At 43.1% G+C, this 16,988-nt stretch overlaps 1 protein-coding gene across 1 annotated transcript in view; it reads right to left on the bottom strand.

Moving 5' to 3' along the window:
• The window catches only part of KY (kyphoscoliosis peptidase), a 43,118-nt gene that overhangs the window by 7,771 nt on the left and 18,359 nt on the right, over positions 1-16,988 (bottom strand). Inside the window, exons 7-9 of the mRNA XM_019512894.1 lie at positions 16,163-16,245; positions 14,759-14,867; positions 5,722-5,839 (exon numbers count right to left, since the gene is read on the bottom strand). Coding sequence (XP_019368439.1) covers positions 5,722-5,839; positions 14,759-14,867; positions 16,163-16,245 — 310 coding nt within the window. The remainder of the gene's footprint in view (positions 1-5,721; positions 5,840-14,758; positions 14,868-16,162; positions 16,246-16,988) is intronic.

Here is a 16,988-nt window from a genome sequence, read left to right as displayed (position 1 = left end):
CACACACACACTCCACCCCCCCCAGGATCCCAACTCCCACCTAAACTCTGTCAGGGCCCTGGAGGAATCTAATCCTGTGGCATACTCTCTGCATAACTGCTGGACCCCCATAATGTTCAGTTCAGTGCAAAACTAGTCACCTCCACTCAAGAACATGCTGTGGGAAGTAAGTGGGAATGTCACCACCCATCTTTTAGGTAACAGGGCCTAATGGTTAGAGAACTTGCCCAGGAACTTGCCCAGGAAGTGGGACACTTGCATACTGGGACTTCCTTGGCCTGAGGTGAAGCACACTTAGGGGGCCCAATCCCTCAGGTCAGTGCCCTATTCATTAGTAGACAGGCTAGTGCTATTGCTTACTCCTTCTGGTCCCATGACTTTTGCACTCCTTATTGCACAGTGGCACAGCTTTCAACAAGAAGGGTAAGCATGGAGGTGGGGGGAAAGGAGTTTCCATATGTAGCCTTTCTAGACTATCTAGACTTCTTGTTACGGCACTCCCCTGGGATGTGTGTGAATCCTTTCAAGCTAAGAAGCGCCTAGAACTTAGGATCTCTCTCTTCCTGGCATACTGAAGTCTAGATGGTGCCTAAGAAGCCAATCTGGACTTTTGCCCTTATTCTGAAAAGATTTTTTTGCCGTATTTGTATAACCATAACACCAGTGAGCCCTTGTCATGCAGCCCTAGGCTCCCATTTTGCTGTGGCTGTATACTCATGCCTGTGGATTATTATGGGCAGTCACGGTGTTCTTATTAGTGGCCTTATTGCAAGATTGAAAAATGATTCTTGCTTCAGAACTTCAGTAACTTTGCATTAGGCCCTTTCAGAAAAAAATATTGTAAAATTAGGGAAGGATCAAGGGATTGCAACTGCAGCGACACCAAGACAAGAGTACAATGATTTGGAACTACTGTAGGAGATCAAGCTACATAGCCTGAAGAGGAGAGAGACTGAGGGGGATGGTGGACTAGGATAAGATATCGCTGTATAAGCTGTTCTGTTAAAGGTCAGAAACTATGTGTTATCTGGGAAATAATGAGATGAGTATGTTCTTAAAGAAAGTTAAATTACGTATGAGGAAACATTACTTAAGCCAGTGTCAACATGTGATATGGAGTTTGTGAGAGATGGCCTGTAATTGGAGGTGTGGAAAGACAGGCTGGGCAAGACTGTACCGAGACTTGCACTGAATAGTCTATTGCTCCGTGCAGCATATCTTACAAGGTAACTCGGTCTCTGCCAGCCCTGAACTCTGCATAAGTCACATTTTCCTGTGGAACAGGGCAGTAAACCTCAAGGAATACCATTGACGGGAATTGGAGGTAACAAGATTTTATGCTGGTGTGACTGAGATCACGGGTTGGCTTAGTGCGGGGATGGGCAATTATTTCAGGTGGAGGTCCGCTTACTGAGTTTTGGCAAGCCATTGAGGGCCACATGACAGGCAGCCAGGGGCACAGATAAATATCTATTTTCTAAATTTTTTAGGGGCCCTGCGGGCCAGATCGAATGCCCTGGTGGGCCACATGCAGCCCGCAGGCCGTATTTTCCCACCCATGACTTCAAGGAAGACTGATGCTAGGATTTTAAAATGGACTGGATGAGAGCTAGGCATGTAACTCCCACTAATTTATGAGGAGTTGGGTCTATAGTTCCTGTGATACCTTTTAAAAATCCCAGCCTTTGAAACAAAGTATCAAAAGTCAAGTCCTACCTTTCTTTGCCAGGCCCACACACATGTTGGAAGACTATTAGTAAACTGTTTCAATGGAGAGATATACTAGAATGTGCTTGGGTCTCCCAAGGGAAGTGATAGAAATGCCTTTATAAGAAAACCATTTAACAAAACTGTAATTGCATAACTGTAGAAAGAATCCTGTATTGGCAGGGAGACTGAGCAAGTAGCCAGCTCTCTTTCATCCTTCAATTAAACGAGTTTATACAGATCACTTAGATTAGCTAGGACTAGTGAGGAGCTCCAGTAACAATTAACAAAGTCAGTAGATTGGACAACATGATGGCAGATGATGATATGAAGGATGAGGTAATGGGGACTGGAAGAAGCAATTTAAACTGACACTAGCATTTCAGTGGAAACTTCTGCTCAGTGCACTGAGATGATTAAAAGTTGGCAAGATGTTGGTCTGTGTTAAACAGAGATGTTACAATACAATGCAATATGTTAGTGCCATTGTGTAACTCAACTGCTTATCTTTTCCTTTCATTCTGGGCCCAAGAAAGGAAAGGAAAGGAAAAGGAATGGGTATGTTAAAGAAAAAGGCAACAAAAATATTCATGACGTGGGGTAGAAGGACTGAAGCTCCATTTGGGAGAGTAAAAGGATAAGAGTTATTGAATATAGAAGAGGCAAAAAGCAGATGTGGTCAGATAGGCAGCAGGGGGAGAAGGCCAGTTGGGTATCAATGTATGCTCTTTCCCAGGATATCTGAATAAAAACAACCTTGACAGTTAAAGATGCATTAGAAACTACAGGCAACTTTGCTTCAAATGCCTATATTGAGCCCTCTGAAATGCCAGCCAGTCTGAGTATTCACACTAGCCATTTCCAGTCAGTTTCTTTTTTGCCTGGGTCTGTGCTGAGCGGTTTACAGCCCCTTCTCTGCTGCTAGCAACCTCTTAGAGTTCATTGGCACCAACCTGGGAAACCAAATCGGTGGTAAATATTGCTGAAATCTATTTTTAAGTTCATTTTGAATATGTCTAACCATTGAAAATTGGCATTTTAGGTTTGGCATCTTAGTAGTAGCCTCCAAAAATGCTCTACCTTCCCCAGCTATGGGACTCTCAACTGGTCAATTATAGGTCTGTCTCTTTGAGCAGAGTTTAAAATGACTTCCCACCATTTATGCCAAGAACCACTGTCCTCACTCAAATGATAGGGTGTCAGTTGGTGTCAACCACTGATTTCTACAGGAGTTGTGGGGTGCTCGTGTTGCCTCAATGTAGCACTAAGAAGCGTAATTTTAAGGCATCACTTTTTAAAATGTCGGCCCTGGAAAAGTTCTAAAATTGGGGAATCTGTTCTTTCTGTACTGTCTTCATACAAACATCTTGGATTGCATGTAGTGGGTTCAGAAAAGGCAATGAAGAGCCTCTTGCAAAATAGAATTGTCTTTGATGGCAGAAACAGAGGAACTATATTACAGTTTGTGAGGAGGAGAGTCCGCAGGGTCAATATTCAGTTAATATTTGATAAAAACAAAAGACTGGCTACCCTGGGAGTTTGCTGAATCATAAAATGAGTAATCAACCTGCAGTCGAGGAAGGTGATAGCCTTTATTCAGGAAGAAAAGCTGATCTGAATGTGTGAATCTCAAACAGATTCTTGGATAGATTCTTTTTTAATGAACAAAATGGGCATTGATTTTTTTTTTTTTTTTTTTTTTTTGTTTTTTTTTTTTTTTTTTTTGTTTTTTTTTTTTTTTTTTTTGTTTTTTTTTTTTTTTTTTTTGCAGTATGTTTCTCTAATTGGTGGTTATTTCAAATATAATAACAAATGCAATTATAAAATTATACTGGATAATCATTGTTTCTTAATTTTATTATTTGCTTTAAAGTACGCAGTCTAGTGTCATGGGATACTGTAAAGTTGGCTAGACTCATTCTCCACATTCACATTTCACACTTTTTTTTTAAAGTCCCTTTTTTCTACCACTGAAGATTTAAATTATCAATGTATATTTTAAGACAGTGGTGTCCAACCTTTTTAAGTAGGAGATCACTTTTGGCATTTAACAGCAACCCAAGATCTACTGTGTACTGCTGCCACTCCTCCTCTCCTCACAGCAGGTAAGTCTGTGAGGAGGGGAGGAGGGGTGTAGATTGAGAAAAAATTATTTGGGGGTGCACCTCCCCAGCTGGTAAGTCCCACCTGGCCAGGGCCCCACTCAACTTAGCCCTGCTTCTGCCTCTGCGGTACTCTCCTTCATTGTGGGGGCCTCGATCTACCCCTGCCCCTTCCCTCCCCCATGGACTGACCTGCTGGGCTGGGGCACATGTGTGCATGCATGCGGGCACTCAGCCCCCAGCCTTGGATTGACTCCAAGAGGCTCCAAGGTCTACCAGTAGACGGAGATCTGCTGGTTGGTGACCACTGTTTTAAGATATATGTTTTTTTCTTTTGTGATACCTTTTATTGGGACAACTTTACAGTTGGGAGAGAAGTTGGGCACGCATATTTCCAAGCATTCTGGGAGTGGAGAGAGGTTTCAGTGATTTATTGACACCTTTCAATTAATAACTGATGTTTTGCAGCCCACTTGTATATTGGAGACCACTGTTTCAAACAACTGGAATGGGCTCCATTTTGTAAAGGGTAACTTAGGCCCATCTTTCAGCTAAAGGCAAAATTAATTTTGTATTAGAGGAACACAGGGGATAGGGCTTTCCTGGGTCACTTGATCCAGTTTCCAGCTATCACAAGCAACTCCCATCACATAATCCCAGTTACAAATTTATCAAGCTCCATCTTCCTGTTCCTACTTCTTCCAGCATCATGTATTTTTTATATTTAACCAAATGGTTATATGCAAGTGAGGCAAGTGATAGACAGTTATTGGTGGTTTTACTAGCAAATCTGCTATAGTGAAGTAACTTGCACTACACCTGCCCTAAAAGGCTTTGGACAAAAACCTGTTCCATAGATTAGATACCTAACTTCATGTAAGCACCTAAACATGACACTATTTCCACCCGGCAGAGTCCCCAAAAAACAATTACTGTGTCTACTTTTGTGATGCATCTTTATCTTAATCTTAAAACTAAGTCACAAACTTCACAGAGGAGAAGGAAGGCCCTGCTCCCCCCTCATCTTTTGCACTAATCGCTTTTCTTAGACTCAAAGCAGAGTGCGTTTTCCGCTAAGAAAGGAGTCTCCTTGTACAAAAACAGCATTTACAATGGTTTGTCAAAGCCTACACTTGGTCCTTTAGGGCAGTGGTCTCCAAACTTTCGATCACACACCCCTATCAGTAAAAAAGTTTTGAGCACGCACCGCCAATATATGTATATTTATATTAATAGAAGTTCTAATATTTTTTCTTGCACTCCAATGGATCGTCTTGTGCACCCCCTTTGGAGACCACTGCTTTAGGGGACAAATCCTTCTCACCTGTGTCAACAAGCTACTTGCATGCAGAAGGTGGATGGAATTTGGTCTATAAATAGTAGCTCCTTTGCAAAGTCCCTAGGGATCTACTGATGGAAAGTGCTAGATAAGAGCTAGATACTGCAGTCCTTCTAGCTGAGATGTGAGGGTATTTACAGAGAATTTTGGAAAGGCTCATGCTGATGCTTCCATAATTATACAACTGCCTCTAACGTGTGAGCTGGTTGCACTGATGTTCTTCAGCGTTCCAGCCTTGCCATTTGTTTAACCTTCAGATACAGAGATACTCAAAGAAAAAACCACAGACTCTTCTAACCAAATTATCCCCGTACATTCATCTACCATTATGTTAATGCAACGCGAAGCTCAGCAGATGGCACAAAGTAAATTATGCTGGGGGGTGGGGGGAGGGGAAAAGCAAAATTGACCTTTCTAGGACTCACTGTTATTCCACAGCATGGTTTGAAAGCTAAAGTTTTTCAAGTCCTGCTTAAAGTCATATTAGTCAATGTAAAGGGAGACAGAATAGGCACAGAGATGACAATTACCATTCACTCTCCCTGGCATTGAATGTTTCTGATCTTAATTTACCTGCACATCTGTTCAAAGAGCCCGGCATATCCCTCGCAAATGCTCTTCCCCGTCTGAAGCACATCCATTGGTTTACTGGACCGCTGGCTTTTATTATGGTATTCCACTACGTCATATTCTGCAGGAATGAAGATACACTAAAGTTCATCTAAAAGCCTGGGGCACAGTGATCAGCAAGCAGAAGCAATGTTTGTGTTATTTTCATCTTCATAAACACAAAGAGAAATGATCTGTAGTAGAAGCTGCATCAAAATGTTTCCTCTGTAGATTTCTATTTTAGGGTCTCTAGTTTCATGTGGCTGCATCTCCTAAGGGACTGCAGCTATGGACACAGAAACAGTTCACTGCAGCTTAAAAGGCAGGGGAGCTTTACTGTGTGTCAAATAATCCAAAAGTAACTGCATATGAATGCATTCTTATCCTCAGCAGGTGGAAGCTAACTCACGTTACCTTAGCCCTCAGTGAAAGAGGAGTAAGTTATCACAGTTCAGTTGCCACTTAACCAAAGGGTAAGATTATGTACAGAAGCAGATACCACTCACTAACTGGTACACAGTAAAGCCCCATTCCCTTTTTCCTTGTAGTAGATTTGTTCATATCTTCTAGGCTCTGATTCTTCAGATCTTTCTTTCTGTGCAGTCATTATATCTCCTCAAGGATCCATCTCCATAAAGATACAGTTGAAGGATCGTGGCCCATTATGGTAAAATTTAGAGCCACTTATTGGAGAAATGGTGAGCCACATTATTCAGGGAAAACAAAGTCTGTTTTGCCTTTCTCTTTAAATATAATACATTACAGGCAGAAAAAGCCTTTAAAATATTTAATCCATAAAAACTGCATTGCAGTTTCATTTGAATGAGTTGCATATCAATGTGAGTAGAGAATGTTATCGGTGTGGGTAGGGAGTTCAGAGTTTGTGTTGGGGGAAACTGTAATTTTCAAAATAAATGCAAAGAAGGAACACAGCAGGATTCCTTCAAGCAGAGCTTGAGGAAGTGGTTTGAGTAGGTTAATTTACATACCCAGCAACCTTGACCATGTCCATAACCCTTTTTAAAATATGAACATATTTTTTTCTGACAAAGCTCGAAGGAGTGCTGCATCAGCTGATTCATCCTGCCTTTAATGCTGTTCGGGAGAAAAGGAGTCTGTACTCTTTGATGAAGTGCTGAAACTGTCTGCCTTTCATCTCAAAGGTTCTGTTAATATATAGATGCCTTCGAGTCAGTTCCTTGGGGCGTGAGAAAAGCAGGCTACAGAGCAGTGGTTTCCAGTGGATCATTGGGGATCAATGAAGCAACTTCCTGATAGGATACAGGGAACTAGCTGGTCATGTGGTACTGGCTCCTTATTTCCCCTAGCTATAATGCATGCAACACTTTTGTAAAAGCTACTGCTTGAGGGACCTGCTACAGGGCTGGTATGAATCATAGACAGGATGGGAGATAGTCCAGTCTGCAGTGGGAAGGGAGATGGACTAGGAGGTCATGGATAGCAGAGGAGATGCGGCCTCTTTAAAATGTGGTCAAAAGCATGAAATAGTTTATGACCTTGGATTGCTGGGACTCCTCTTAGAGGAGTGAAATGTACCAACTCAAAGTTCCCAGAAAGGAACTCCATGCCCATTTGAATGGCTTGTTCCTGATCTTTATCCACTGCATGCAAATAAAAAGGTTAAATAAAAAAAATAGAATAAATAAAAAATTGCAAATCTACCCTGCCTTTTGCAAATAAGAAGTCAAACAGGCTGGTCTCCAGTGCATACGCCTAGGGAGGAGTGGAAATACAGCTGGGAAGCAACATGGTAGGAACAGTCAATACACATAACGCATCAGTAGATACTGGGAGCCTGAAGGGAGATAAATAGGTTCCCAGGTAATACTGATGATCCTGATGGGATCTCTGATTACCAGGACATATCTAGAGTGCTCCACCCTGAGTCTTTCAACTCAGACACTAATTAAATGTCTTATAACCCATTTCCTCCCAGCCCATCTTTTTACCACATTACAGCAGGCATATCATTCATTAATGCACTGTAGTTATGGCACATTAAGTTTAGTACCTGTAATAACAGGTATTATGTGCAGCAGTGCCAGCACACATCTTTTTAAGTGATGCTAATGCACAGTAGGCTAATTCTACTGCGCGTTAGTGTATTAGCACAGCTTTTGCTGTGACGCGCTGATGTGCAGTAGAACTAATCTATTGCTCATTTAGCATCTTGTGTAGATGTGCTCAGAATGTGTTTAATGTCTGGTATATTCTGTCTTGGAGAGACAATCGCATCTAGGAGGATAGAGTCTGGTGGAATAGAGCTATTCTGTCTCCATCCTTTCCAACTTAATTGGCATAGCCAGGTAGAAACAGACACATGTCAATTGACACAGCTGTCTGAATTAAGAATGAATTAAGTGCATTGACATTAACTGCAGTGAATTAAGCACATTGGAATACACTGTTAGGAAGACTGTGAAATGCTTTACTTTAAAAATAAGCAAGGTTGACCCTGTTGTACTCATTCTGCACCAGCATCTGTCTTTGTTTTTTTGTTTTGTTTTTTTCCTTTCCTTTCCCTGGACTGTTTAGCTGCCCTTTCTTCTTGGAGACATTTCCCTCGGGTTAGCTCCGTTTCTCAACAATTTCTCCTGTAAGTTGGAACCATGCCTCTCATAAACAAGCCCGTCTCTAATTAGGGAATCTAAAGTCTCCAAAGTTATATGTGAGCAGAAGAGTTGTCAGCTCTGTAATCTAAGTATCTATTCCCTCTTGTGCTTTTCATTTCAGAGCAAGACTTTCACAAGTACTTGGCGTTGGCCTAACTCCGCTCTCACTGCAGTCGCTGCTAGAACTTTCACTAACTTCAGGAGGAGCAGCAAAGCCAGCGCTCCTGAAAGACCCATCTGTAGTAGACAAGCTCTGATTGTTTGATTGTTTAGCTATGAAGATGTGCTGCACTGAGCTAGTTTCCAGTTCAGCAGATGCAGTGTTGCCAACTCTTGCAATTTTATTCTAGTGATTTGGGGATTTTTTTTCCACTTGCCACATGAAAATATGATTAAAAGCTGCCAACATTCAATTTTCCCTAATTCAAAATAGCTGCCATCTCCCATCACTGCCAGTGGAGCTGAAGCTCCTAATGCAGATGCCTGCCACCTCCCACAGTTTTCAATGAGATTGAAGCCATGCCCACTCAGTGGTCTGGAGAGCTATATGGGATGCTGTTAGGATATGTGCTGTAAAAAAGCAATAGATATCCTGTTAAGGGTCTATGTGGAGCGTGGGGGGGAGCAGGAGGATGACTTAGCAATGGCAGAAAGCACTGTACACAAGGAAGTGAGAGGCAGAAGAGAGACTGACAGACAGATGCAAAGGTTAGGAGTAGAGGGTGAGAACTCCTCCAACTATGGTGGGGAGAGGAGAGTCCCGCAAAGAGCCAGTGGGAAGAACAAATCTGTATTTTAGGCTGGAGTTTGATCCTTTAGCAGCTTACATGTGCTTTGGGGTCACAAAGTTTTCTCCTAAAACATCAAAAACAGAGGGGAAAAACAAGCAATGTCACATTTTAGGAAAGTGAATGATTTCAAGCAAGGATTTTGAGGGGTCCAAGTTGTAGCAAATAGCTTGAAACCAGGAAGAAGATGCACAGGTTCCAGAAATGAAGAATTTGGAGGAGGTGGCAGGAGGTTGATCTGTTTGCATGTGCCAGAAGGTGAGTTGTAGTGGTTGAATCTCTGGGAAGAGTCCTTTTAAATATCTGGTTTAGTTTTACAAGTGTGGTGGCAGTGGTCAGTCTAGTGAAACCCACAGGAAGGAAGAAAGGCTGATAACCAGAAATTAAAGCAACACCTCAAGCAGAGTGGACAAGCAGCTTGGAAGGACTCAGATGAGTGTGAAAGCTGGATTTCTAGTCTATAACCTGGCAGAAGCATGGAAGCAGTGGATGTAAGAAATGAGGCTACATACAGAGCTAACTGTTGGGGATGAAAATGAGAAAATAAAGATAAAACTTTTTTACCATCACACTGGGGAGACAGGATGAGGAGTGAGTGAGACTTGCTGGGAATAATGCCTGAAACCACTATAAAGGTATTTGATGAGTGCTGCGACTCCACACAGCAGAACACTTTAGAGAGAAATTGTTCTTTACCCAAAACCAAAGAACAAGAGGGAATAGATTATTACAGATCTGACAACTTTGCTGTTTACATATCACTTTGGAAACATTAGATTAGTTAATTAGAGACAGGAATGTTTAGAAGACATTTGATTCTAGCTTACAGGAAAAACTGTTAAGAGAAGCAGTGCTAACCCCAGAGAAATGTATCCCAATTGGAAAGGCAACTGAACTGTTCAGGGAAAGGAGTAAAACAATAAGATGCTAGCATACAACAAGCACAGTACTATCAAGCTAACAGAGCCCAGTCAAGATTAGGCCCCACCAACTAACCTGGGAGCATCCTGGTTTAATGGAATCGCATGGAAAGCCTCACAAAAAATGCAGCAAAAAAGGGCCCAGCCTACGGGCAACAGTACAAGGGGGGCAAGAAACGGGAGCACTTCAAATCCCAGGGCTGCAGCTAACTCAGGAAAAGAAAGCAGCAGGATGAAGAGAGGGCCAGCAAAGAGGAGGATGTTTTCAGAAGCATACAAATGCTTTCAGTGCACAAGCACCACAGAAGAAAGCTGCCACTCAATTCAGCTGCCATACTTGCAACCATTCTATGAGATCAATGCCTGAATCGATTCCTGATGGATTGCAGAGCCAGCTGCAATGTAATTCCAGCAACCCTGATAAGCAGCAACATTAACTTGGAGTAATGTGACCAAACACTGGCAATTTATGGTAATAGCTTTCTGAGGCTAGTGAGCAACTACAGGCGGTCAATAAGAAACCTGCAAAACAAGACCACTGTTGCAGGGAGCTTGTAGGTGTTGACCCACGGACGTACCATCCTTTGTTGGACAGTGCAAGCTATGGATTTTTTTTCAGTATAACACTACAATGTCCTCAATGTTAGAGAGGAGAGAGAACAATCACTTGGGTGCTGTCTGACATTCAAAGAGACAGATTTTTCAAGTAGGGGGCAGCTAGAGGGCAAGCTGAAGTTAGAAACAAACCCTCTCTGAAGCCCATAAGATAACTGAAACACAAGATTTCATTAGCCCTAGTGGGGCCACTGAGAAGGAACTGGCAATTCTGCAAAGAAAAGACATCACTGCATTTACTGACACTAGCACAGAGTTGGTCAGCAACCTGGCAACAAGGGGAAGATCTTCAATTAAATGGAAAATCTGCGTGCATCAAAAACCACTGAACAGAGTTCAAAAGAAGCCACTGTCCATCACTAGGGACCTACTTAATTTGTGATTTCACAAAAACTGAAAATCTGCAACTGTCCATGAAATCAATTAAAAAAAATTTTTTTTCTTAAAAATAAAATCCTGGCTCCCCAGTTTGCTTCTGTTTTATTAACTTGTGGCCACTCTGCAGGTTTTCTGCCCAAGTTGAAGTTCTCCAGCCTTGCAGGAGGCAGTAGGCCTATAGCTTCCCACTGCTGCTTCCTCCAACTGGCTCCACTTCTGGTGGGAGCAGACCCAGCTTGGTCTAAGCGGGAGAGGGAACTGCATTTCTTGGACTTGGCTGGCTGAGCAGAGCTGGGTCTGAGTGGTGCAGTTCTTCTCAGCCCCCTGCTCAGACCTGGCTGGCTTTGCTCCCAGCAGGAGAGCTGGTCAGAGCAGTGGTAGGAGGTACCGTGGCTTCCAGGAGCTGAGGCTGCAGTACTAGCTCTTCCTTGAAGGAGCAGAAAGCCTGTCCTTCTCCTAGTTCTGCCTCTGCTCAGCAAGCCTTTCGTGGCATGTCACAGCTGAGCAGGTGAGGGGCAATCAGAGCAGGTTTTTTGCTTTAATATATGACTGCTTCTCTAAGTCAAACAGCACTAAACTGATTAATATTTGTTTGGCTTACAGCTTAAGGTCTGACAAGGTCCTTACAGAGATACATCCCTGATCTTTCCCAGGCCAACTTTACACTGGATTCTAGTCAGTTATACTAATAAAGGGCTATGTGTCATGTGTCCATTCCCTGTTTTCTCTGTTGAAAGAGTGGGTTACACCCAAAGGTGTCATGAGTGCAGGCACTCAAGCAGTTGCAGGGAATGAAAAATGAAGCTGATATCCGATGAGCTGAACTGAGAAGTTAGATCCACTGTACTGGAGACCTGTTGACTTGGGAGGGGTTCTGAAAAGACTGGAGGAACTGAGAGCCATTAAGGAAATGTCTAGAATAAAGAGTGTAAATGATCCAATGATTTATATGGATGGTCATCTGTCTTCACAGATTCTGCACACACCTATCAGAAGCTTTGAGCCTTCAATGTAGTTAATATACCAGGAAGCAGTGTGGGAACAGTCAGAGACCCAAACACAAGCATTCAGAATAGGAAACAAAAATGGTCAGTGAGGCATCTGTCCTAATTAAAGCCCCATGAAGCAGCTAGAGCAACAATGCCTGAGCTCAAAAGGAGGCCTAGGAATAGCAATGGTGTAAAGGTCATTAGCCCAGAGTACTTGCTGGTAGAGCCCTAGTAGGCATGGGAAAGAAATGAGGGTAGGTAGGATGGGCTGCTGGCTGTGTTCCTTGGACTAGAAGGATTTCTTCTGCCCGAGGTACATGTGAAGGAATCATGAAGAAGCACTGCTGAATGCACCCAAGTGACTGCAGTGCATGTAATGGAGAGTTGACCTCTATGAGATGAGGATAAATGAGTGTTCAGGGAAGCTCCTAGTATTAGCAGAAACTAATGCATCAAACCCTGTTACTGAGAAAAGGGCTGGGCAGTAGACTTACCAAGCTGCAAGCCCCACGTTATAAGCAGATGGCAAGTAATTAAGTAATGGCTTGCTGAGCGAAGTGAAGACACCTGTAGCCTGCTAAGCAACATGGAAAACTGGAGACAAACCCTGGCTGTGCTAGCTGAAGTTGCTCCCTGTGCTGAGTAGAAAAGCAACATGAGACACTGGGGGAGCTGTGAGTTGGCCCAGGAGGGCCCAAGCTGGGAGAAGCAGCCGCACTGAGTAGAAGCCTGGGGAGAGCCTAGGGAAAGGCACTCAGCTGCACTTGGTTGCGTTTGCTTTATGTTGCTGTCTAGGCTGTGAGGTGTGGGAGTGTCTGAAGGGGAGACATGGGAGTGCTGAAGATGCCCTACAGAGGGGTTGAATTGTTGAACAGGTAGACTGCCAGAGGCCCTATAAACTGGGACAAGGCTCTCAGGGCCCGAGAGATGGTGTGGGGCAGGGCACCCAAGGGTCATCATTCTGGATCTCTGGAGACAACCTCCCAGAGTTATAACAAGAGCAAAGATGTGGCAAGGGAGGACAGAGTGATCCCTGGAGTGAGACTGGAGCAGGAGGGGTGGGATGAGAGTATCTACAAGGAGGCGCCCTTCCCAGCACATGCTGCAGAGCCTGATACAGATATGCTGAGTGGGATGCACCTTCCAGGCTACGTCACAGACAGGTCTGTGGGACAGGAGACACAGAGTCCATCAACATGCTACAATATACTTGCGTCTTCACTGGAAGACTCTAGGTAGTCCTTCAAAGGACCGAAGAGCACCAGGTTCTGCAGGCAGTAAAATGATTCATATGACTCTGATGTGGGCTGGGTTACAGGGTCACTTGTGGACAGGATAAGGTGTGTACACAAGATGGGATTGTACTTCAAGGGGAGTGAAACCATCCTAGCATAATTAGGGTCTGCCATCATGAGACAGATATGTGCTTTGATTCTGGGATAAGATAAACCAGAGAGTAAATCTACTGACCAGGCATAAGTTAGTAGCTGTTAGTGCAAATGGAATAGTGTACAAAGTAAGAATCTCCCTGTCACCAACAGAGCAAGATTGTATAACCTCAAGGAATCCCAGCCCCAATCGTGGGAAAAGCACAGGACCGATCACTTCATTGCAATGGCAAGAACTAGATAGTCCCAGGAGATTACTGCCCCAGGTTTCTGGGAGGCACTGTATCTGGAGGATACACGGGTGAGAACTGATCAGAAAACTGAAGGTGCATTTGGTAAGGTCTGGCTTACACGATGCACTATGCTCAGACAATGGGCCACACTACACAGCAGCTGAATTCAAACAATTTGGTGTCGAATGGGAATCTGAGCAGAAGAACCTTTCCCTGACTGATCACAAAGCAACTGGAAGGCAGTGTTGGCAGTAAAGGTGGCTTAGGGACTAGTGAGAAGGACAAACCAGACAGGGAGGAGATTACTTGGCAGTGTTGGACCACTGCAATACAGGGTTCCAGGAACTAGACAGACCAGCACGACACCTAATAAACTGGGGAACCAAGACTTTACTTTCCATGAGGAGCAGGTGGAGGACTGGGGGGACCCACAAGCAGCCAAGAGAATGCCAAGCCAGGCAGGCCTCCTGCTATAACAAAGGAGGCCAAGGACCATTTTATCTAGGTTGTTCTGGATGTAACCATCAAAAAGCCCCACAAAACAATGGCAAGAGGCGACAGCTCAAGTTGCAATGAGGCACCAGTCATGTGAGACAAGCAGAGATTCAGGTCAGCAGCAGGGACAAAACTCCTACCTCTACTGTTGGCTACATCTGAAGTCACAGCTGAATGGGTAGTGCTGTTGCAGCTTGGCATTATTGATGCTGCAGTTTCTTTTGTGTAGTGACTTGTGCTGTGACACTGCTGAATAAATCAGGCAGGAAAAGCAGACTCATCATATAGACAGAAATCATGTACACACAAGCCTTGCAATAACTGGCAGGGCCAGGAGAGGAATCGCAGAAATGTAGATGGCAAGGTAACCTATAAAAACATTTCTCCATGCTGACAGTAGACTTATTTTTCAAGAATCTATGTGAAGCTCCTCTCCTCCCTGCCTTCATCCCCACTGCAAACCTTCCCAAAGGAGCTAAAGCTATCTGCATGCACAATATGATGAGTGTGACAGCAGCAGCTTTCTCTGCAGGTGTTGTGGCAGCCAGAGATCTCGGCTTACCTATGTGATGGCATATCCACATCCACACAGCTCTGACCTTCTCCAGATCAGTTCGGGCTTGCTGAAGCAGAGTTCTCACCAGTTCCTCTATGCTGCTCTTGACGCTTACCTGTTTGGCAAGGAGTAAATGGGTCAGAAATGATACAGGGTTGATTGTCTCCCTTCCTTTCTTCTGCTTTCCTCCTAGTCAGAAGGACCCTTTTTTTTGTCTGTGCCTGGCAGGACCACCTGTCATTTTTGTACAGTACTTGCTGTGCAAGACTAACACCTAAAAAGTAACAACTGCCCTTTAAGTCTGCTCAGTGTCTTGCCTAACTGGGAGTTTTCTTCCCTCAAAGGCATTAACAGTCATAACCCAAATTTGTCCTAGAGACTACCTAACCTAGCATGATTGTAGGCCAGACATGTTGAGCCCTTGTGCCAAAGATAAACATTCATGAGAGTTGAGGGAATATTTTAGTAAATAGATTATTCACCCAAAAATGCAGTTTCAGAGTCAGAGGGAGGGGGTTCAAAACTATTTGCAATGTTAGGTGGTTGTGGTGAACTGTTTTGGTGGGGAAAAAAACAAAACCAAATTTTGGCAAAAATCAATGTTTTCATTTGACATTTTAAAAATGAAATTTTCAGCTTTTCTAGTTTGAAATGACATGCATTTGTTGTAAAGAAATGCTATAAATTAATGTTAAACCCTCCCGAAAACTACATGAAACATTTCATTTCAGATTGAACAAGCCATTTCATTTGGCCCTGACTTTTTTTTTTTGCTTTGCCAAAAAAACAGAAAAAATGTTTTGTGTAAACCCATTTTCCCCCAATTCTTTTTGTTCAGCCAGTGAACTGAAAAATTAATTATTTACAGAAACTGACTTTTCATCACTGGGTAGACTTTCCCACCAACCAGTCAAAGGGTGAAATTATTAATGAGTTTACTTTTACCCTCTACTTCACAGACTGCATTTTCTTTTTAGACATATATTGCTATGTACACACACACACCATCCCTACATAGCTCATTGCTCAGTGTCTATTTGGAGATCCAAAACTATCTTGCCACTGCAATACCTCCTTCCCTCCCACCTCCCTGCAACACAGAAACATACTATACCTGATGAGGTTTCACGTGGGTTATATTATTACTAGAAAACAAAGCCATAAAACCACTCTGAGAACACCTAGTATTTTTTTCTGGAGTGGGGTCTGTCCCCAGCTGAGATGACTATGAAAGAGTATTTTCAGTATACTTTTAGGAGTGCTTGTCCAAAAGTACTTAATGTATAATTCTGAATGAAGGACATACTTCTCTCTTTATGCTACACATGATTTTCTACCAGTGACTTGGGTCGAGGAGTAGCTAAAGCTCAACAGGAGTGTCTAGGGAGATAGAGTTAAGATGAGACTTACCTTTGAGGCATAGGCATCCAGCTTCTCAAATTTCTGCAGATCTAGTGGCATAGATTTCAGAGAGGATTTGTCCCATGGATAGGCTGTAAACAGACATGGAGCCATCTCTTCAGGCAGGAAGAGATATTTTAACACGCCCAACACAAGGACAGGAGAATTAAGTCTGCCACCAAACTGACTGAACATAATATACCTAGAGCCCTTGTTGATGCTTGGTCTATCAGTAACTGCCTTATCTGCTGAATGGCAAAGACTGCCTCCTAGCTAAGCCAGTAAGATCTGTACGAGTTGGTCTGAGTTAGGAACGCCATTCTGTTATTTGCACTAGATAAACTGCATAACAAATGTGACAATATGATTTCCAATAGGTGTCCAAAGGGGAAAACCCTAGAATGGAAGCACTAAAGATGATCAAATCATGTTCATCAAGACTTAGATCCTGATACGCTCCCTCCTCAGCTAACTTCACTAGGAATCAGTCCTAGTGAAATGAATGAGGTTACTCCTATGGGAAAGCTAGTCACGCTTGTTAGTCTTTCTGGGATTTGGATGTACGGTTCTACCCAGGGGGAGTAAAACAGTAAGACTCTGGCCTGGCATCATTTATGTGATGAGTTTTGGTATACTTTTAAATGAGTTATTGTAGTATATGTATTTACATACATATTTAAGTATATATGTAGAGCTGATTGCGTCTTCCATACATAAATTGAGTCATTTATTGAATGGAGGCTGCTCCTGAAATTCATTCAAATATTTAATAAAAGGCTCTTTTCTTTTTCCTCGTCACTTCAGAGCAGGCCATTGTAGAGAGTGAAAACTACAA

This window comes from Gavialis gangeticus, unplaced genomic scaffold (genome assembly GCF_001723915.1).
Source record: "Gavialis gangeticus isolate Ggan-Ray unplaced genomic scaffold, GavGan_comp1, whole genome shotgun sequence".
NCBI classification, from domain to species: Eukaryota; Metazoa; Chordata; order Crocodylia; family Gavialidae; genus Gavialis; species Gavialis gangeticus.
This window is presented reverse-complemented; position numbering and strand designations above follow the sequence as displayed.